The sequence below is a fragment of the Cyrtonyx montezumae genome, unplaced genomic scaffold (assembly GCF_038088225.1).
Source record: "Cyrtonyx montezumae isolate F1298 unplaced genomic scaffold, pur_monq_1.0 scaffold_0, whole genome shotgun sequence".
Taxonomy (NCBI): Eukaryota; Metazoa; Chordata; class Aves; order Galliformes; family Odontophoridae; genus Cyrtonyx; species Cyrtonyx montezumae.
The window spans coordinates 27,489,067-27,511,141 of record NW_027071824.1 but is presented as its reverse complement, the minus strand read 5'-3'; the positions used below and the strand labels follow the sequence as shown (position 1 = coordinate 27,511,141).

The following is a 22,075-nucleotide window of genomic DNA, read 5'->3' as shown; positions in this document are numbered from 1 at the left end:
TGTCTGACATTTACTAAAGACCTTCCATCAAAATGGAAGGACTTTTTCTGTCCTCTGTTTTGATCTTAAATGTGTTTTTGTTTGATAAGAACACATTATAAGTACCTCTAATCTTTAAGTTTCAAAGTGTTATCCGAGTCCATCTGGACATGGCCCTGTATTGCAACACTCATTTGGAAACAAAACCAAGAGGTTTTCTTTCCCTGCTAGCACTACTGCACGGACTGTTGCCTTTTCTGGAAGAGTTGTTGTTATTGTGCAAGCAAATAAGGTGACTGAACTGATGACTTCCTTACTCTTTCCACTCACTTCATCAAGCTTCCAGTGGCATTCCCCCTCTGACTGCAGTGGTTTAGTTATGTGTTCTTAGAGTGAAAAGAGGCTTTTGTGCCCACTGAAGCCAAACCAGGTTGTCCTATGGTCATTTGCTATAACACTGAGCGGTTTAGTTCAAGAAATGAACTGTACTGAGTATGCCTAGTTAAGAAATAACTGTTTCATCCCTCCTCAGTTTTTTGCCCTAGGCCCCATTTTCTCTGAGGCAGCCATATAACTATAAATAGTTAGCTTCTCTTAGCGCACATCTCTTATAATATTCCAGACCACTGAGGTGTGCATAAATGATTTTATTTTATTCAGTAGGGTGTTCCAGTGTGTACAAGACTGCTAGTGACCTGTAATGGCATTGAATTGTTCCCCAGTGCATATAGTTAGGGTAAAAGACTGGTTGGTATTTGACTTGGGAGCAGAGGAGTGTAAGGTTAAATTAAATCCTCTTGTGCCCTCAGAAGCTGAGATACAGTTTTGACAAGAAAGTAGGAAATAGTTCAGGGTTTCAAGATGTGTTCAGTTTCAGTAATAGGTCAGGGGTCTGCAGTACTCCCTCTCCATCACTAGGCCAAATCTTCAGGTCTGTGATGAGGCAAACTCCTATTGATATAGGAGGGGGCAGGGGTTGATCTTGTCTGATAATGTCTCTGTTATTTTGTAAATCCACCCACAGAATCCACTGAAATGGAGACTCCTAACAGAGGCAAGGGTGTGTTTAGTTGTAGGGGTTCGTGTCCATCACACATTGTCAGCATGTTGTTCACCTTGCTTTCACAGTAGCACTATATGTAGTTATTCTGGCTGAGAATAAGCTGGAGGCCCTTTCTGCTTGTTTACTTACACAATTAGTTTGCAAGAAGATATGCAAGTAGCTTCTGATCCTGGACATTTCCTCGCTTGGTTCCCCAAATCTCTGACCATGTGCATAAAGTATGATCTTGATAGCCCTTACAGGCCTGAACAAGGTAAAGAAAGAATCTTTGTTCTCACTGCTCTCGTATTTGTCAGGTTAAGCCCTTCCAAGATCAAGAGGCTTACGATCTTAGCATTCATACAGTTTCTAATCAGGTTTAAAAAAGCAGTTTAATATATTTTTTAAAGATCTTCAGTGTTTTCAAGGTGATTCAACAGGGAAACATAAAACCAAACATGACATTATAAATGCTGGTGGTTTGAAAGGTCAGTTTTCTCCCTTTCCCTACCAATTTTCTAAGGATAAAATGATGACTTCTAATGTAGTCATACATCCTGTAGTTCATCCCTTAAACTAAATAGTTCAATATAATAATAGCAAATTACAGTAGGAGGAGGCAGTGTAGTTTTAGCAGGCATGAAGTATCCTTTTACTCAGAGAAATACACATAGGAGTGACTCCACTGCAGTCAGAAAGGCAATTATACTAGAAGCATAGTGGGTAGAAAAAGGAATTAGCTCTAGATTTTTTTTTTTAAATTTATTTGTTTAGTTATCTTTTATTTTTCCTTGAAATTGCAACCATAATGGTAGGGGTCTGGTGATGCTATTATTCCATGTTTTGGAAATGTAGTGCCTACTCATTTCTTTAAGTAGATATTATATGGTATATCAGTCTTCTGGATCAGTGATAAAAGGATGGTCCACCCCAGTCCTGTTGCTATTGCGTAGCTGGAATTCCTCTCTACTTTAATGGATGTGTTGTCAGCATAAGGGCTCAGATGGTCCGCTTCTGTTGCTAACGGAAAGAGTGAACATTGGTATTTTCTCTTTATTACCTTTCTGTACAAATTTATTCCCTCAAGATGATGTTTTTTTGGTATGTTCAAGTCAAGAGTAGCTTTATGCATGCTTGAGAAAGCTCTGTTAAAGGTATTCTGATTTTCTTTAAAAAAAAAAAAAGTCTTAATCTGGTAAAGAACACTGATTCGTTGCTGCCAACACTAACATGAGTGGAGGTAACTAGATCAGACTCATGGTGGCCTGCCTAGTTTCATATTTCTAGAGAGACATAAGATTCAGAACAGTCAGTAATTCTCAACATGGTACCCAGGAGCCAAACAAGAATGGATGATTGTAGTTGTATGTAATTTACTCATCACATGAGATATGTAGAAAAACCTCACAAATCTGGTAGTGCTGTGATAAGAAGCCATATAGGTGCCTAATTGTGCACTACTGTGACTCACGATAGCTCCTGTGCCTCTGATCCTCAGGGGATGGTGCTTAACATTAGCTACATGTATTCATACAATCATGTATGAAGGGTTCGTGATATTGATGATTTGTTGCATCTGCTAACAGGGCTGCATATATTATGTCACATACGTAACAGTAGTGCTAGCCTCAAAGATGTTATAGTGCAATTACTTATTCAATATGGTTGTCAAAATGAGTTTATGTGCCTTTTATAAGGAATTTCCCCCCCTTGCTTAGAACATTTTTTTTTTCCATTAGAATTGAGTGAGAATGCCTCTGAGTCAGAATGCTGCCTCTAAGCTTATCTGTTTTCATATCTGCCTTTATTGGATTGTTGTGCAATTTTGCAAAGTCTTTGTTATCTTACTAGCATAATAAATTTTTCTCACTGTTGGTTGCACAAACAGAATTCACTATTCTGTTTCCAGTCCTTCATTTTGAGTCTGTTTTTTCTTCTGTGAATAGCTGATCTTCACTGTGAGTTTCTCCATTATTTGCCCAGGCATCATTCTTTTATCTCAAATGCTGCTGCTTTAGCTTTTTCCTGCAACATAAATTTATTATCTTTCCATTCTTCCACCTTCTCTTTTCGACTGTTACTGCCAAAGACAAGATTGTACACCATGGAATAAAGGGTGTAGATCATACTGTGAATTTGCAATCTGTATTCTGAAAACACAAAACTCCAAAAATAAACTGGCAGCAACAACCTGAACATTTCAACTGATAGAGGAGCTACTTTGACTCCTAGAAGGAATGAGCATAGGTGTCATTGCTAATCAGTGCAAAATTTCAGACACTCCATCAGGTATACCTTATTCAGTTGTGGTATCCATACTGCAGGATCCTGAATGACACCAAACAAGGAGAGAGACTAAAGCTAGTAGAGTATGTGCTTAGCTTTAATCCAGTGCTTTTCTAAGTTTCCAGAGTTAAGGCTGTGAGGTTTTAATGATGTTGTTGTTTTATTTGTTGGTTTGTTTTTTGTGGGAGGAATCTACCATTTTTCAAATAAAGCATGCTGCGAGTGTCATAACATCAACACTGTTGGTCTGAATGACCAGTGCATTCTTGGCCTATATTCTGTGCCAATTTTATTTCCTCAGGATGTCACTGTGGAGACTTGAGCAGCCTACGAAGTATTGTATGCGAAAGCATCTGACGTCAGCTACTACAGAGAGACAATGTGGTTTGATTGCTTACATTAAAGGCAGCTAGCCAGGAGCTCTGGGACTCTAACCCTGGCTGTTTCTCAGGGGGCTGCAGCAGCCTGGACAGAGCAGTGCAGCAGAAGCAAAGTTTTTAGCAGAGAAATGATTGAGATAATGTCTAGTGCAGATCAGACAAATGCAGTCAGGAGCTTTATAGACTTATATAGTATAGGAAGTGGAAATGAATAAAAATGTGTTGCACTACCAGTGGAAGTAGTAGCATTTCTGTAAAAGAAAACAGAAAACCTACCCCTTTCTCTCTGTTTCAGTTTTGTATCTAGATTTCTTGCCTTTTTTCTGTTGTTTTCTATGATACTGTCATTTAAATAAATGTCACTGGGTTTTCACCTTTTTACCTTGCATCTGATCAGCAACTTTTAAAGTTCCTCCTATCTTTCTTCAAACTCCACTTTCCATTGTGTCATTGCTATAAACATAGAACTCAGACAAGCAAATAGTGCATGCCCATGACTCTGAAGTAAAAGAGATCCCATGTAAAAGCTTACCTGTATTATCCTCATGTAAATGAGCTTACAAGTATGTGCCAAAATTTCTAGTATGTGTCAATTACTCTGGGACTGTACTGTAATTATTCACAACAGTTACTCTAGGAAAACAGGTTTGTAGATACACAGGCTTGTCCCTTCCATGTTTGCCTATGGTTGTTTTCAGTGATTGATGAAAATAGTACCACTATTGGCCATATATATCAATGGTTGATTGCTTCGTCCCAGAATGTCTTTATAACAGTGTTATAAGAATACTTTATAACAGTGGACAGATTTAATTAGCAACAACTCCAGCTGCAGGAGCTTCACAGCCTCTTGTGAGCGTCATGTACTGTGCTTCATTTGCCATTATTTTCAAGCCATCAAGTAACCTTTAACCTTCCTAAAGTAAAAAGAAAACAAAGCATACAATACATAGTATGTATAAAGAATAACAGAACTATCCTCCCATAAGCTATAATAAAAACGTTTCCTTATTAGGTGACTGAATGCCAACATTGCAGTTTCCTGTGATGCTGGTTATCTGGAAAAGTTAAATATTTAGAATCTGTTTTATTTGAACAGTTCTGCCAAAAACAGTCCTTTGGATTTTCTCTGTTTGTCATGGAGAGCTCCAAAATAAACAAGGCGTGAGGTAGTTGTGCATGTGTATATGGAGGGAGGATGGGAGGGGGGAGAAATAGCTCTGAAAGGGATGGCAATATTTGTGGGAAACACGCTAAGAAAACATTTCAAAAAATAACTCTTTCTGAAGTCTTTTTTTTTTTTTTTTTTACTCTCACATGCAGTGAATTGTTGAGAAGTGTTTGTGGAAGGCTTTTTCCATTGATCACTTTTGCAGTAGGGCTGAGCGTTTAAAACTAAACTTCTTAGCACCTTCTTAGTAACCATAAGGCCCTGCTTGTAAAGGATTAGGGATCATTAGTCACCCTTTGAAAATTCTAATTTTAGTGATTAAAAAAACTTAGACTTTGCCACTATGTGTCTTTAAAATTGCTCTGTGTATGGTAGAGACTAGCTTTCTGTTGCTGATCCCATCTGTGTACAGTGGAATGACTCCAGTTTTACAGGATCAGACATTGTGATGTGGGATTTTCAATATGGTAAAGGGTTTTCTATCCTTCAAAAGCATAGGGGTGTTTCACAATCAAGCTGTATTTAGCATTATATAGACTTCAGATGGCTATTTCTTTTTGAAAACAGAGATGAAAGTGGAGTGGAGTTGGGATTTTTATTTTTAATACACATTGCCCAATGTGAATATTTTTCTCCAAAGTTTGAAGGGAGAGCCAAGCCAAAGATTTGGCTTTGCTCTTGAAACCAAAACACAAGCTGAGCCATTAAACCATGACCATATGAGAAAAAAAAAAAAAGAATAAAGCTACCTAAAACTATATTAAAAAGTTTCTGGAGGTAGAAGATATAGTATTAAAATATTCTTATTGGCTTTTATTCTTTTTTGGCACATCCTCTTTATTGCACACAAAACTTGGTCAAAATCAGTAAACATTCTTCTATCAGAATCTTGTACCTCTTCTGCTACAAATTCTAACTTTCATTGTGCTATATAAATAGTGTGTTTTGGATATAACTTGTTGGAATGTAAAAGCAAGACCTGTACAGGATTTAATCTAATATAGGCCTTTGGATTTGTGAATGGTTGAAGAAATGCAGTTACCTTTTCTGTAGGGTTTGTGTACACATTATTTGTCAGGTCTCAAAAGGAGGATGGGATAATGCATTCCAGGAGAAGCATGATTCAACAGATGATTCAACACTTTACAAAAATTTCTTCTGATTCTCTTCAGTGTCTTTTCATTGCACAATACAGTTCCTTTAATTAGAGACATGAGCAGTAATATGCATTCTTATTTTCCACCTGCTTCCTGGCACCACTTTGACAAAGTGAAGAAGAGCAAGTCCGGATGCAAGTGGCCTGTTTTTGGATCATCTGTCATTAACTAGCTTTTAAAGGTGCAAATGTATTTGCAACATTAGTACAATTTTAAAATACTTGTGTTTTTTTAATCAGATAGTTTTGAAAGGTGGAGAAAATTTGGCAGAGCATGGCAATACTGGCTTCCCAGAGTCACCTAAGGAATCAGGTGCAGGAGGAGACAACTTCTGTACCACATGGAACACTGGGAGTGGAAACTGTTCTGTGGACTCATGGTGCATCCTACTTCACAAACACTACATCTACAGGAAATGGTGCAATGGAACAAATTCATGAATTACAGAACAGCTACATGATTAGAACAAAAAGGAAAAAAAAAGAAAAAAAAAGGATTAGAAAGATTGCTTGTTTCATATTTTAATCCTGTTTACATTTTGAGTAAGTCTATGTCCAGGGTAAGCCTCTGTGATGAAATGAGCTGATGCTTAGAAAATAGAGCTAGATGGAGTGCAGCCACCTCAGGCTAGAGTTAGGCAATAAGGATGGAAAACACTGCTCAATGCCAACAGAGTTAGCAGTGTAAACCAATGGCAGGAAAGTGACATAAACTGCAGCCAGTTATGCCACTGGAAACCTCTGAAATCAAAATTGCTTAGGTGCCTAAGGTCTAGTAATCAAAGTCATATCCAAGCACTAATGTAAGTGTCTCAGTTTCCCAGATGATGAATAGAAACAACTCCTTTTTCACTGAATGTAAGTGGCTGGCTGATAAACTTTCCTGTAAACTGAATTTAAGCACCCTATTTTGCACATTTTGTGTTGTAATTTTTAATAGAGCTATTCAAACAAGTGCTTACCCTCAGCTCACCTGGCAAAGACTTTTGTTTTCACAGCTCTGTGGAAAAAGTGAACCAGCTTTGTTTTCACTTTAAGTATTTCTTAAAAATTGAGAGACTTTTTCCACTGGCAGATGACTAATGCTTACTGGTCAATATACTCATAAAGCAAGAATGGCAGCTTTACGCAACTTTGTTTAATGAATGAGCCTTCAGATTGCTATAGCAAACTGGCCAGCTAGCCACTGTGTTTGGGAAACATCAACAATTTTCATTTGCTGTAATTTTGGGTGGTGGCTTTTTTGTTTTATTTTGCAGTTCGAAAGCTTTGGTGCTGCTCTGCGTTAGAAGTGTGATGCAGTCATACTGAGCAGTAGTAGGAAGTAATGTTTCTTTCCTATATCTGAGCTTAGGAGAAAACCAGGATTCGCTCCATTTGGAAGATTCTTCATTATGTTTTATTCTTGCAGAATGGAGCATTTTTTTGTAGTGTCTTCTCTTATGTCTTCTCCAAATCATCAAAGTCAAGCAGGAACATGTCGAGATGGTGGAAGTTTAATGAATATCTTCAATTCTCTGAGCAAAAGGGATTCAGGGAACTTACCTCCTTAGAAAGACCAAATATTTTTCATTCTTCTTGTGAAACCTGGTGTTGCATAATTGATCATTGGCATAAGAGGTTTCTTTGATTTGTGTTAAGATTACACTCTAAAATCCAGTGTGGAGTGTAAGTTATAAACAATTTGTGGTTTAAATCTGTCTAAAGAGTTCCACTTCGCAAACGTTTGCTATCCTTTTCACACTCTGCTGCTAAAGATTTAACCACAAGGTTCTACTCTCGGTTCCCTGCTTTCACATTTCATAGATGTTTGATAAAGAATATTCAGGATATGCAGTTTGACTCTAATGAAAAATGCATCACTGAAAGAACTCAGATTTATAATCTAATATGTACTGACTTCATGTTTCTCTGTCATTTATTGACAGGAGAATTAAATGCTAACACTTAAACATTTAAAGCCAGATTCTGTTGTACTTGTAGATGAAGACTGATTTTTCTATAAGTTTTCATCAAGTCAGTGGATAGATCTCACTCTACTAATTTATTTAAAGTAAATAAGGATGCTAAAATTTAGAGTTAAATTTTGTTTGAAAACAAGTAGCTAGTTTGTTCCCATATAATTTATACAGCGCAGCAGGATAATAGAGTGTAGGAGAAAAATTAGTATAAAAGAATGATTAAAATGAATAATTTCAGTAATATATAATTCTTTGAAAAAAAGTGTGAATACTTATAAAATACTTCTCTTTAACTAAGAAGTCGGACTAAAATTTAAAACAGGCAAACTAAACACAAAACCAGCAGACTTCTGTGGCAAAACATTTCCTTTTCTCTTACAATATTGTAGTTATGGCCATTCTCATAGTGCTCTCAGTATTTCAAATTCTGAGAAAAATAAAGAATGAAGGGGTGTGTGTGAAACGGAGGTGTTATGTTAAGAATCACAATAGGTCTATTTATTTAGAACTTCAGTTAAAGAGAACGTCCTCATGTTCTCATCTATGAGCTTTGGTTTATGGGCACCCAACTTTTGTGTACTGTTAGAACCAGAATTTGTGTAATCTTGATTTGACACCATGTCACTTGACTGCTCAAACCTAGGGTAAAAGGTGCTTCCAAAAAGATTGGAGTCATTGTGACTTTATTCTTTCTAGGTAAAGATAAGTGGGAGCTGGTGCTTTCTGTGTTCTGGCTATTTGTTTCAATCAGCTCAGTGAATTTCCAGATGATCCTCCTTATGTATTTCAGTGTCTTTGTTTATGAAGCCACATAAATAAAGGAGAGCATCTGCTGTTGATTTATCTTGCTTTGTTCAGTGGAGTAAAATGCTTAAATTAATATACAGGGCTTTGTTGAAGCCATCAGCTTTTTTTTTGGCCACAATAATCCATTCAGACTCCAAAAGTGCAAAGTAGTGATCGGTTGTAAATTGAGAGTAGTCTTCAAGTGCACACAAGGGACCTGAAATATTTGGTTCCCACAAGTTTTTGCAAACAAGAATAAGCATGAGTAGGAATGTTACCAGCTTTTATCAGGCCTCGAGAACCCTCATGCTGATGAGTATCTGAACCTACTATAAATCAAAACATGTGGCATCACATACTTTAGTTTTACGATTTGGTTGCCATTTGGTCTTGAGACTATATCTGAGTGTATATTATGTTACCTATTACTTCCAATCAGTCCTTGATTTATGAATAAATACTTACCTAGAAACATACGTATGTGGGAACATATTCAGTTAAGACATGTATTGTCCACTAAATTTAGTAGGTCAAAGAAATGTTTCCCATTTTATTCAGGTTTTCTGAGTAATCTCTATGAGAAGCTTGAAGCAAGAGCATGTTCCTGCTTTCATTTCTATCACAGTGTTACACTTAATTTTTGTTAGATATGAATTTACTTGAAAGTTAAGAGAGGATAAGCAGACAAATTCTCATAGCAACAGTGCTTTTTAAGAATGATTAGTGTGAGATGTTCACAATATGGCCATAAAGGATGAGAAAATAATATATACATAAAGAGTATGAAGCTGACATCTTAAACCCCCTTATAACACTTCATCTATAGTAGGTAAGCTAACATACTTCCTTGGATGCTGTGTTCATAGTGGAACCAGATGTCAGGGATTATGAGTGACTCAATTGGTTGGCTATAGGTAAATAACCTGTTAGTTTAACTTGAGGGTGTATATTTGCTGGAGGTAGGAATAACAAGGCCAGTGCTGTTATAGACTGTTTTGTTCCTCAGATCTGTGTCCAGTCAATGTAAATTCTTCTTCAGGGAGAAAGTAGCTTGAATAGAAATTATCCCACTTCCTACTGCCTTTTTTAAGGTGAATGTTTTATTCAGATGTGAAAGTATAATTAGATGTAGTTTAAGTGGAAATCCATTCAGAGTAACTTGAAGACCATAAAAACTATTTGGAAATATAAAAACACATTGTAATCAGTTTCCTCTGTGCCTGTTAACTTCAGTAGTTCAGGAAGGGTTCATCCTAAGCAAAGAAATCAAATTCTTATTCCCGTGGGATGTGAACTGGTTGAAGGGGTTGCATGGTGTGAGTTGAAGGATTATTCAGGTATTCTGTTATGATTTTGGAATAAACTTGCACAGAAGTTGTAAAAAGCAATATTTGAAGTGTTCTAAAAATGTACCTAAATTAGGTTAAATTAAGTAGGACAGCCTGATGGTTTTGATAACATTTTGATTGGTAGAAATTGTCATAGAAGGTAAATCTCTGTATGCTGGGTTTTAAACACGAATGTATTTTGTCTGGACATCCTCTTATAGTCATGGAAGAACTGCCATAGTAACTGTCGCTAATGTTATGTTGTACTCCTCCAGAGAATGTTTTCTGTAGAAGATACTGAGCTTTGAGGTCTAATAAAAGACCCCTTAAACCTGGAAACCAGGCCATCTAAATTGTCCTTTCATGGTCAATTGTGTTAATGAGAAAAGGAGGGAGAAGGAATCAAATGAAAATACAACTATTTGGAATGAATTCTGTTTGTCATATACACATTGTGAGGTTAAGGAAATTGAAAGGAAATGTTTATGTAGGGGCAGGAAATGTTAAAGTAGCAAGCAAACGCCTTTGTAATTTTCTGCAGATTTGGCAGCTTGTTTCCTTGGAACGTACTGCAGAAACACGTTTAAGCAAATATATATGTATATATATTTATATATAATTTATAATCATGAAAATTCTACATGCTGTGAGAAGCTGTGATATGACACAGCACAATAACTGCCAGAATCCCTGAAACAAGGGGCTATAGCATCTCCCATTACTAGACTAACATGATTATTATAACTCATATAATATGGTACTCAGTGTTTCATGTATGCTACAGACAAAAAGCACAGATAGCACAGATATACTTTTTTTTTTTTTTGAGATGATGTTCCCAGAAAACTCTTTGTTTTCCCCTTGAGAACATAACTTAGTAACCAACAATAAACACTTTAAGTAACCCATTAGGGATTAGCAGGTGTATTCTCTCATAAATAACTACTCACATCATTGTATCCAATGTCTGTTGGGGTATTTTCCTATCATGAAATTAACAAGATTCTTTAAAATGAAGATGCTAATTCTCAGGGAGAATTAGTCACAAGCAACAAGAAATGACTCAAGATTTTATACAAAACATTAAACTTCTCTATATTTTTTGTCATTAGCTGGAGTATTTTTCCTGTTGATAGAAGATGATTCATTTCTTCTGGTTATTTGTGGTGGACTATTGTGGCATCTTGAACCAGAACAGGAAAAGTGTATTTAGTAACAAACATTTAAAGGAGAAAGTGAAGAAATTAAGTATCAGTATGACATACACTGTATTTAAAGCACATTTTAAAACTCATTCTTTTTGGTGAACAAATTTAATCACGTCTTTCAAAAAATACTTTTACAAGGCTTTTGTTTTAAAACCAGGAAAAATATTCCTATTTTCTTACATGACTACAATTTGTGTGTTAAATGGCTAATGCTTATGAGCCAGGAATAAAATATAGATTTGGGTAGAAGCCTAAACTCTAGGAAAGTTTATCAACCTGCAACAAAAATCCCAGTGCTGTGCTGCTTCTGAGAGGAAGGTTTTTGTAGTAAAATACTGCATAGAAAGTTGATATGTTTTAATGGCTTTGGTTTTTATTTTATTTTATTATTATTTTATTATTATTTTATTTTATTTTATTATGTTATGTTATTTTATGTTATTTTATTTTGTACTGAAGCATATATCTTTTTTTCCATACTGTTTTATGAATGTCTGGCATCCATCTGTTACAATTCCAGATCATAGTTGTTGTCAGATTGTTTGGACAAACTGTCAAGCATTTTCTAAGTTAATGACATTTATCACTGGTTCTCCTGGGAAATTAATGTTTTTTGACCATGATTCTTCTGACAGCACTGAGACAATTATTTGCAGCAGTATAGTAGCTCTGTGATAAGAGCTCTTAGATATCACAAGGCTATAACTGAATCTTCACTCCTGTTGTAAATAATTTAAAGAAAAGTTGGAAAGGGAATGAATGGTTCCTTAGAGGGGAAATTACATGGAGTACTAAGGTTCTGTTTCTGGAAAAAACAACCAGGATTATAGGTAAATACAGTTTTACACATCTTAAAGTAAAACTATTGCTCTGAAAGTGAAAATAAACAGGAAAATAGTAATGATAGCACATATTGTCATGTAAATAGCATACAAAAGTAATTAATCTGAGTGAATTACTCTCTTGTGCAATAACAACATTGCCTGATAGCTGACCTGAAGATCGTTTACCTTTGTGTAAGGCAGAGAAAAAACAAACTATTATGCGCTTTTGGTGAATTAAAAAAAAAATAAAAAAAATAAAAAAAACTTATATTCAGTACATTTACCATTTAGCACATACAAAACTGACAGGTATAATTTCCATCACACTAATTTATATTGTTTCCAGTTTGTCTAAAATAATCTATTTTATCTGGTTCACTTTATCTGACAAATAATTTAGGATTAATGCTTAGTTCCTCTTCTTTTTATGATTTCCCATCTGTAGTGTAAGGATGAGAAACGAAGGGTTCTGAGGGCAAGTGCTTCCTGGAAATATCATAACTTCTTTTATTTATGCTTTTTATGGACTTGAATGCCTGTGCTGGTGCTGTGGTGCATTTGTTATGAATCCTGACTTTCTGTCTATTTTTCAGAGGTTTCTGCCATTAAGAACATTTCTTTTAAAACTCAAAATTCCTTTTCGTTACTGTCACTGGCTGTTGGGTAGTACCTTGTTGAAAACTTTGCTTTGGAATGTCAGTAAGGGCTTTAATACTTGCTGCTAAGTTAACACAGTGCAAGTTTGTCCCAGTGGCTCATGACTAGTGGTTTTGAATTATCAGTGCAGTCCTTTGCTGATTGTTTCAACCAATAGAATCCGGAACTGCTCATGAATGATGGTGCAGAGTAGGCTCACAGTCTGTATGTGCATCTAAACTGGGAATTTTCCATCACACTTCTTTCTGATTTCTATCACATTTTGCCTATCTGGATGACCTGCCTGTGTAGTCTCTGCATTTCCTAAACAAAACAGAGAGCATGAAAATGTATTGCTCCTCTGGGCTAGCAAGAGATTATAATACCTGTACATCTGCCAGATTCTGTTGCTGGTTTCAAGAATGTAAAACAAGAGGTCACAGTAGACAATGGGATGATTCCAAGGTTTATTGGTAGGAATGAGAAAATAATTTACTGGAGTGTACAGAGTATGAATATTTTCCTCCCTCCCACTGCAGCTGTTTTACCGTATTTACTCCATTTTGTTTGATTATATACAACATGCAAAATTGAAGTACCAAGCTGAAAGAGATGTGCTTTCCAGGGTTGTCATATTTTAAGTCAGTAATCATTATCCAGATTTGCTGACAAAAAGATTTATTTTAGCTGCTGTAAGAGGGTATTGGTGATGGTTTTCTAGTTTGAGAAACCATGGCTATTTCTGTGAAAGTATTAACATGTAAGTAAGTAAAAATTTGCCTTTTTTAAAGGAGCTTTCTCTCCTCACTCTACTGATTTCTTAATTAGTTTATTATGGAAACACTAGTGTTTTGAGAACTGTTGAATCTGTGATTATGCTCTTGAATAGACCAAGAAAAAAACATGCAAATTTTATCAGTTTGTCCAGCTGTCCCACTATATGAAACAAGTGAATAATTAAAAAATCAGTGAACTAACAAATAAATAAATAAATGTATTGAAAAGAAATTAGCAAGTGGCACGCTTGATTTTTAAACTTTTTACATAGATTGAAATAAAATACAGTATTGTGGAAGTCACACTATTGTGCAGATGCTAGGTGACTGGCTTTCTGCCTTCTTTTCTGCTGCACCAGAAATCTTACTGACCTTGTTCATGTACAAGAAGCTGGACATAGTTATTTTATGACACTTTTTCTTACAATTTACAGAGTTTTTTGAACCTTATGGATAAGAGTAGAGATTAGAGATTAGACAGCAGCTGAAACTCAGTATAGATACACCAGAAAATCCAGTCAATATTCAACTTGTTATTCTATGGGTTGAACAGTGAAAAAGTCAAGCAGAGCTTGATGGAGGTTCAAAGAATTGTTTGTCGCTAGTCTTTGAAGGACTTAAGAGACAGGCAAAGTTTCTCCACAGATATGTTTTCTTGCAACATTAAAACAACTTCTCTTTCACTGGAGGGATTCTCTCATTGATTGAAATTCCATCAACTTGAGATATTATTAATGTGCGTATTTGCAGAGTTGCTATTGTTGTCAACATTCTAGTTTTTCAAATTGATTTTTAATCACTGAAGTAGTTTGGGTATTAAACAGAAGTTGTTTTATTAGCCAACTAAATTTCACATGATAGGAGACTGATTTTAAAAATCCTATAGAAAGAAATAGTGTGATTAAATAGTCTGTCATCTCATTAGCTCCTACAGAGCCACATACACCAGCTTAGCAGTGATCAAAATTTTTCAACACTGGTGTTTTACTTATTGGTGTGAAATGACTGACACTCATAGCTTGTGGAGTTTTGGATCTTTGCCCCCTGGTTCAGTTTTATGTAAAGGCTAGGTATATGTAGACATGTAAGATTTTCCCATGTTCAGAAGGATATGAAACATACTGTTAGGACAGAGATAAAAATATACTATTTCTTTTGCATGTTTGGTCTCCAGAGCAAATTATTTATCACCAGTAACAACATCACCGTGAACGGAGGAGGAATAGTTTTCATTGTACAAAGAAGTTGTTCCAAAACTTGAAAGAAAAAGCTGAAAATAAACATTTAGATGAATATTTCCCTCTGAAAAGAATCAGTAGTTAAGGGACTGTGGAATGTGAGAGAATTCTTAAGGTGGCAGAGAAAGTATTTGACTGTTTGCAGATTTTATCTGGTGTAGGAGCTGAGGTATGGAGGTAGTATTGGACTTCATTATGAAGCACCTGCATAAAAAGGAAACTAAAGTCTTAACAGTATACAGCATAAACAAGCATGCCTCATATTTACACTGTAACAAACCTCTTCAATCCTTGTATATGATCAAAGAAAATTATAAAAGCTGCTCAAGAAATCTGGTAGGTCCTTACTATAAAGCTTCTTCAGTATCTTTTTTTTCCTTCCAAAAGCATCATCGTGTGATCAAGAACTGCAGTCAGCCCTGGAGGAAGCTAAACAACCCCAAAAAGATAACGTGTTCATTCCAGAATGTGCACAGGGTGGTCTTTACAAACCAGTGCAGTGCCATCCTTCCACAGGCTACTGCTGGTGTGTTCTCGTTGACACAGGACGTCCTATCCCTGGTACATCAACAAGGTAAGGAAACGTTCAGTGCTTAAACCTTCAGTGAGAAGATGCCTTACTGTACTCGTCCTAGCATGTAGATTTCTATTACTAGTGGAATTATGTCATGTAGATTTATTCCAATAGGAAAATGATGTGAAATAATTCTAAGATCCACCAAACATAAGACCAGATGGCCTAAGACTGATTAACTACAACACTACAGACAGTATGCTTCCCTAGTCCTATTTATTTATTTATTTATTTTGCTTTCCGTCCTTTCTATTCTATGGTGATTAAGCCAGATCTTGAAGCAGCCCAGAGAAAACCTCACAGTCCTTAGCCTCAACATAGAAGCACCAAGTAAAATGGTCTATGATAGAAACTATGTCCAACCTCAGAAATGTTCAGTTATTTTTCCAGCAATTTCCTCAGCTATTTCATATGACTTACTTTGGTGAACAATTGCCTGGGAACCCATGGAGCGGAAATATCATGTTAGTGTGTTACTAATAGAAGCTTTAGGAGTTCAGTCATCTCAGCTGAGCCGGATGCATGGTAGTGTTGTAAGCCACATAGAGCAGATGTAGGCAAGGCAAATATCAGATTCCAAAGGATGTTATTTAGGCTGGTTATTGAGGTTTGGCCCTTGAAGGAATGTTACAGAAGCCCATGCAAAGCTGGCAGGAAGTATGGGTATATTGATGCAGTCATAAACCTTCTGAAGCTTAAGCAGAAACCATTTTTAATCATTAGCTAGTATTTATGAAACATGTTATAAGCCCCTTTCTACAGTATGTGTTCTTGTGATGCAGTTTTCACATAGTCTCCAAGTGCTGATTGACTGATAGCTGTTTATACCATAGTCTGTACAAATTAAAGTAAAAGATGGAATGAACATGACTTTACCAGAGATCTAGTTCTGGCAAGCTGAGGTCCATAGATTGTCAAAACTTAGTATTACAAATTTGGACCTGAAATCCAGGATCAGTACAGAGCCTTTAAAGGTTCTCTTTCTGCTCTTCCTTTGTTCTCCACCCGTAGGTTTATTTTCTCTTTCTTGTATTTAGTGATAATCCTTCACTGAATTATGGCTTAAATCATTTTGTGGAGCCTTAGTTCTCATTCTCTAAATCAAGTCCAAATCATCTTGTTCCACTGAAGCAATAGGACTTCTTCTGACTTCTTCAGACTTCTCCAAGTGACTGTCATTTTATTACAGAATGGCAGAATAGCTGGGATTGGAAGGGACATCTGGAGATTGTCTTGTCCAAGCCCAAAGTGGGGTCAGCTAGAGCAGGTTGCTGAGAATCATGTTCAATTGGGCTTTTAATATTTCCAATGGACTCCACAGCTTGTCTGGGCACCTGTACCAGTGTTTAGTCTCTGAGCCTTCTCTTTTCCTAACTGAACAGTCCTTGAACAGGCTTACTCAGTCTCTCCTTATTATGTCAAATGCTCCATTCCTCTATTATTTTCATTACCCTTTTCTGGACCCACTCCAATGTCTCTGTCTCTCATGTTGTGAGGCCCAGAGTTGGATCCATTAGTTAGCAGAGGGAAGGGTCACCTCCCTTGGCTTGCTGATGATGCTTTTTCTAAGGTAGCCCAGAAGGCTGATGGGCTTTTTTGATGCAAGGGCACATTGCTGCCTACTCAGTTTAGCGTGAAACAGAAGTACCAGGTCCTTTCTGCAGAGCTGTAGTTCAAGTGTTTTGCCCCTAGGCTTTGCTATGTCATGGAATTTTTCCTTCTCAGGTAATGGAGTTTTGCATTTCCTTTTGTTAAACTTCATGCTGCTCCTGTTAGCCAGTTTCTGTAGCTTGTTGAGGTTTCCCTGAATGGCAGAACACATCTGGTGTGCCAGCCCAGTTTTGTATAATCTGCAAACTTGCTAAAGGTCTACTCTAGTCATTACTGAAGAGATAAACAAAACTGGCTCTGTTACTTAACCCTGGAGCACACCACTGGTGACTGGCTCCCAGCTGGATTTTATCCATCTGGTCATAGTGCTTTGAGCCTGGCAGTTAATCCAGTTTTCAGTCCACCCCCCTATTCATTAATCTAGCCGACATTTCATCAGTTTGTCTATGAGAACATTACAGAGATAGTGTCAAAAGCCTCTCTGAAGTCAAGATTTACAATACATACTGCTCTCCCCTCATCCACTGAGCATGTCATCTCCACTCTAAAGAAAGGTGCTGTGTTAGCCAAGCAGTAAAATGCAAAAGAAATAGATGAAAATGTAATATAAAACTGGCATGTATGGAAGCCTAGAGAGGATATCCATTTGACTAAAAAGAAATAATACATGTAAAGGGTACAAGGAACAATCTCCCTGAAAATACTCTCTAATCAGAATGGCCTCAGCCAGCTTGCTTCCAGCACTTTCTGGACATACAGCATGATCCTCAGCCCTTTTACTCAGCAGAACTTTGTGTCTGTGTTATCACCTGTGACTTTGAGCAGATAAGATCATAAGAAAAATAATCTTTAATCCATTCAAACAAGATTCTCTAGGATCAGCTGCTGTATTAGTTTGCCCACGCTGTGGAGAATTTCTGTAAAACTCTTTATTCTCCAGAACTATGTATGCCTCTAAACCTCCAAGCACACTGCTCAGTGATATAAAGCAACCTTTATGAAGTCGTTGCTGAATCTTGATACACACTCATTGTAAGGTGTTTTTTGTTGTTGTTATTTTGTTTTGTTTTGTTTGTTTTTCTCTTTTAAAGTTCTTGAAGAGTAAATTGAGGTCTTTTGTCTACATTTTTTTTTAACCTGACAGTGCTCCAATCTGACATGCTATCTCTTTCCCAATGAAAACTGAAGCAAGTGTTTTTCACTTATCAGTTCCTAGCGTGTCATCATGGCAAATTTCTCACAGTTCACTTTATCTTTCTTGAGTTGCTTTAAAGAGTTAAAAGTGTACTTCTCATATTACAGCATTTTAATAGCTGTTGGCATTTAATAGATTTAGCTTCTATGTGATGAGCTACATCTGTATTTAACAAAAATATAAGGTGAAGGTGTAGAAGAAAAGGTGAAAGAAGAAAGTGTAGGCAGTAACAATAACAAGTAGATGAGGGGAATGCATAGTCAGGTATCAGATTAAGTAGGGGCCAGGCTGGTTGCCAGACACTGCATTAGTGAATATTGCTCAGAGATTTCCCTTTCACTCCTTTTGGCTGATTGAAGTGAGCATCCATCAGGTATCTAAATCCCAACCAAGCTATCAAAGCAGCTTCTATTCTTGCTGTTCTTTAGGGGAAAAAGTTTCTGTACCTCTCCCATGTCTGTGAAACAACACTGTACATTCTTGAAGCAGACAAAATTAGATGGGCCAGTAGGCAGTTTCATCAGATGATGTGAAAATAAATTATGTGCTCAAAAGAAGAAAGGAATATATATTTTTTTCCATCCTAGCTGGTAACTAAAGTCTGAACTACTTGTGTATTGTTCCTTGGGGCGGTCTAGCCTGAACTCAAGATACAGCCACCATGTAATGTTTTTAAAAAGAAGATTTTGTACTGAAAATTTGACTTAGTATGTTTAGATAAGATATTTTAGTATGTCGTTCAGTAAATCTGATTTTTCAGAACCTAGAATAGAGCATTTCAAAGATGAGCAGTAAAATAAAATATGAAATAACCTAGATTCAATTAATATGAATATGTGAGTTTAGCAGCAGATGTTCCCATGCTTCCAGTCTTGCATAAAAGATATTGCAGTGGTGTTGCACTAGTCACTATTTTTTGAAGGCACAAATAGCATGGGGCTTCTTGTTACAGACTGGACTAGCAATCTGGCTTTAAGTACATTTTTATCAGAAAGAAGAACCAGAATTTTCATGTAGCAGGTAGAGATGGAATTTGTTCCACAACTCATTCTGAGCTATTCCAGCCCAATTCCCATCCTTCCAGAATCTCTAGCAATACTTCCCTCCTGTTTGAAATGCTAGCTGTTCATGGTTAGCTCTTTGTACATAAACTAACATTTGCTTTGGAGAGGTTACAGTAGTAAATGCATTTAGTGCTGCAGTATTAACTAAATACAGTACCTGCCTTGCTGTGATTTTTGAAGTTGCTTTTGTAAGTGTTTCACAACATGAGGACTGTGTCAGATGCCAGAATTTGTTATGTTGTTTATAGCATTTTGATCTGGTATTGAGGAGAGCTTCACTTTTAAAATATTTTTTAGATAATATTTTTCATTATGGATTGTCTTATGGCAGCCCTCCACAGTTTTCTCTTTCTTTGGTTTTCCTCCCTGTAAAAAATCTGGAATAGATAACTATTCAGCTTCTTTGAAGTAAGTAGAAAATAAGCAGATAATTTTGCATTCCCTCTTCCAAATGGGAAACTGTTTTATTCCTTGAGCAAAACAATGTACAAGTTTAATTTGGAATACAAAATTGGAAATTTACTTGTAAATTAAGTTAACCTTGGCTGTCTTATTTTCTTCACTTTTGTTCTTTAGGTATGAACAACCTAAATGTGATAACAGTGCCAGAGCTCACCCAACCAAAACAAAGGATTTGTACAAAGGACGACAGCTTCAAGGTCAGTGAAACAGATAAACTTGGTGTCATGCATTTCAGCGCTTTGTTTTGTCACTGCAATAACTTAGAAAGCAATTCATTACTTTGTATCTAAACAGTAATCTCTTAGATATTGCTGCATTGATTTGCAACTGAATGAAGTGTTTGGCTTTGGAACAGTGTGTATAAATACGGATTGTAGTGTGTTGTCAGAGAAAGAAGATACATTTTTCCAGTGGTTATTATGCAATTACTGAAACTGGCATTATTTCTTACTTTTATCATACCAAGAAGTGAGCAAAATCCTTGGTAAATTGGTCTTTATCTTCGAGTCAGTGTAAAAAATGTATCCACTTATTGTTTTCCAAGAGTAACCTTCAGTTTACCTTAGAAAAATATTTATTCCTCTAGGGTGTAGGGACAAAGTTTGGCGCTTATCAGATTTTTTCCCTGACTTTTTATGAGTGAGAGGTTGTATTTATGGGTAGCTGAGCTACATAGAAGTCAGATTTGTTTCATTTTTGATTTGGTCTTTTAAGGTATGTAAATAACAGGGTACAGCCTGTTGTAGTGATAATGTCCGTGCTATGGTGAAATTATGAATCGCTGTTGTCTGTTGTAAAGAATCAGAAATAAGCAAGTGATTTGAGTAGTTCTATGTCATAGGAAATATTTTAGTTTACCACCAAGATAATTGTCTAGACAATAATTCTGAAGCAAACATTGTTGCAACATTTACAATTACTGTGGAAGTAGAAAAGACAAGTGTGACCCAAAAACATACCTGTCTGGGTATGATGGGACATAAAGACAGGAACAACACATTCAAGACAGACAAGGAAACATTCATGCAATTTTAGATGGGCTATTTTTTTCTGGATTCTTCCAGAACCATGGATATGATTCTGGTCATCAGGGAAAATAGATGCACACAGGTGAAATGAGTTATCTAGATGCAGCACTATATATTGTGGAAAAGAGAAGGTAATTAGTATTTGCTTCACTTAGACAAAAAAGAGCTAGAGGAGATACTGTTCCTCTGAGACAATAAGGAAGAGAAGCAGAACTGTTTTCCTCAGTGACAGCTTTGTCACAAAAGCAAACTACCCTGAACACATTTTGCTTGGAAACTGTGTTTTCCAACTGTGAGAGCAGTAAGACAACAGTCTTTTAAAGCACTAGTAATGGGGCAGAAACTGTGGTTAGGTTTCAGGCAGATTGTGATCAGTTTATGGAAGAGATAGTAGGAAAGAGGTTGGCGTGACTGAGGTACTCACTCTGAATTGTCTCTTAGCACATAAGATACTGAACATATACACTAAGAGATGAAAAACTGATTTACACTAAAAATTGATCTTGGATCATGACTTTTACCACTCTTTGCAAATTGCCTCCTTTTGATTTCCTGCGCAAAAATGGGGCTAAATATGCCTGGCTTCAATTGTGCTGTTTAGATCTTCACAGAGTTCAGCAAAAGCCATGTGCACTGCATAAATCTCTATGTATGTAAAATATAATGGTAAATACACCTCTGTTGACGGTCCGATTTATTATGTTTATCCATCATTTCATCAGTCAGTACTTGCTTACTGAAGTTATTTACTGCTGCTTTAATTTAAAGGAAGTTAGCAGGTAGTTCAGGGATAATTTGGGATATATTTTATAGTCTGTACTCCATGAAACCCACTGGAAAGCTGGCCACAAATTTCTGTGGAAATTAGATCAAGCCTATGCCCACATGAAGTCTGTTTGCCTCCAACATTTTCTGTCAAAAGAGCACCTGCATAGTTAGAGATTTCTATAATTATTTTATTTCATTTGTGCATTTTTCTGAGTGAGAAGAACATACACTCAGAAGAGAGTATAACTCTAGAGTGAAAATTAAAAAAAAAAAAATTTACACTTAGTTCTGCAAAAGATATCACTTGTAGGTCACTTCTGCCTGAAAAATAAAACAGAACAAAACAGAACAAAAACCCAAAACAACAACAACAAAAACTGAAAAAGCTTTTGATGGTTCATTTCTAAGAGCCATGATGAGGAGGTGAGGACTGTCCAGTTTTCACATTTCAATTCTCATGCAAACTGGTAGTGCAGTAATAAAGATTTATCCAAGATAGGATATTTTCCCAGTGAAACAATTACCAAGAACTTTCCATGCTGTAAGTTCCTTCCTGATCATTTCAGTTTTGTTAAGTTGGGCTATGGTCTTTTGATTTTCTC

At 36.4% G+C, this 22,075-nt stretch overlaps 1 protein-coding gene across 1 annotated transcript in view; it reads left to right on the top strand.

The window, feature by feature from the left end:
• Positions 1-22,075, top strand: part of SMOC2 (SPARC related modular calcium binding 2) — a 133,541-nt gene that overhangs the window by 78,676 nt on the left and 32,790 nt on the right. Inside the window, exons 8-9 of the mRNA XM_065730871.1 lie at positions 15,159-15,345; positions 19,792-19,874. Of these exons, the coding sequence (XP_065586943.1) occupies positions 15,159-15,345; positions 19,792-19,874 (270 nt within the window). The remainder of the gene's footprint in view (positions 1-15,158; positions 15,346-19,791; positions 19,875-22,075) is intronic.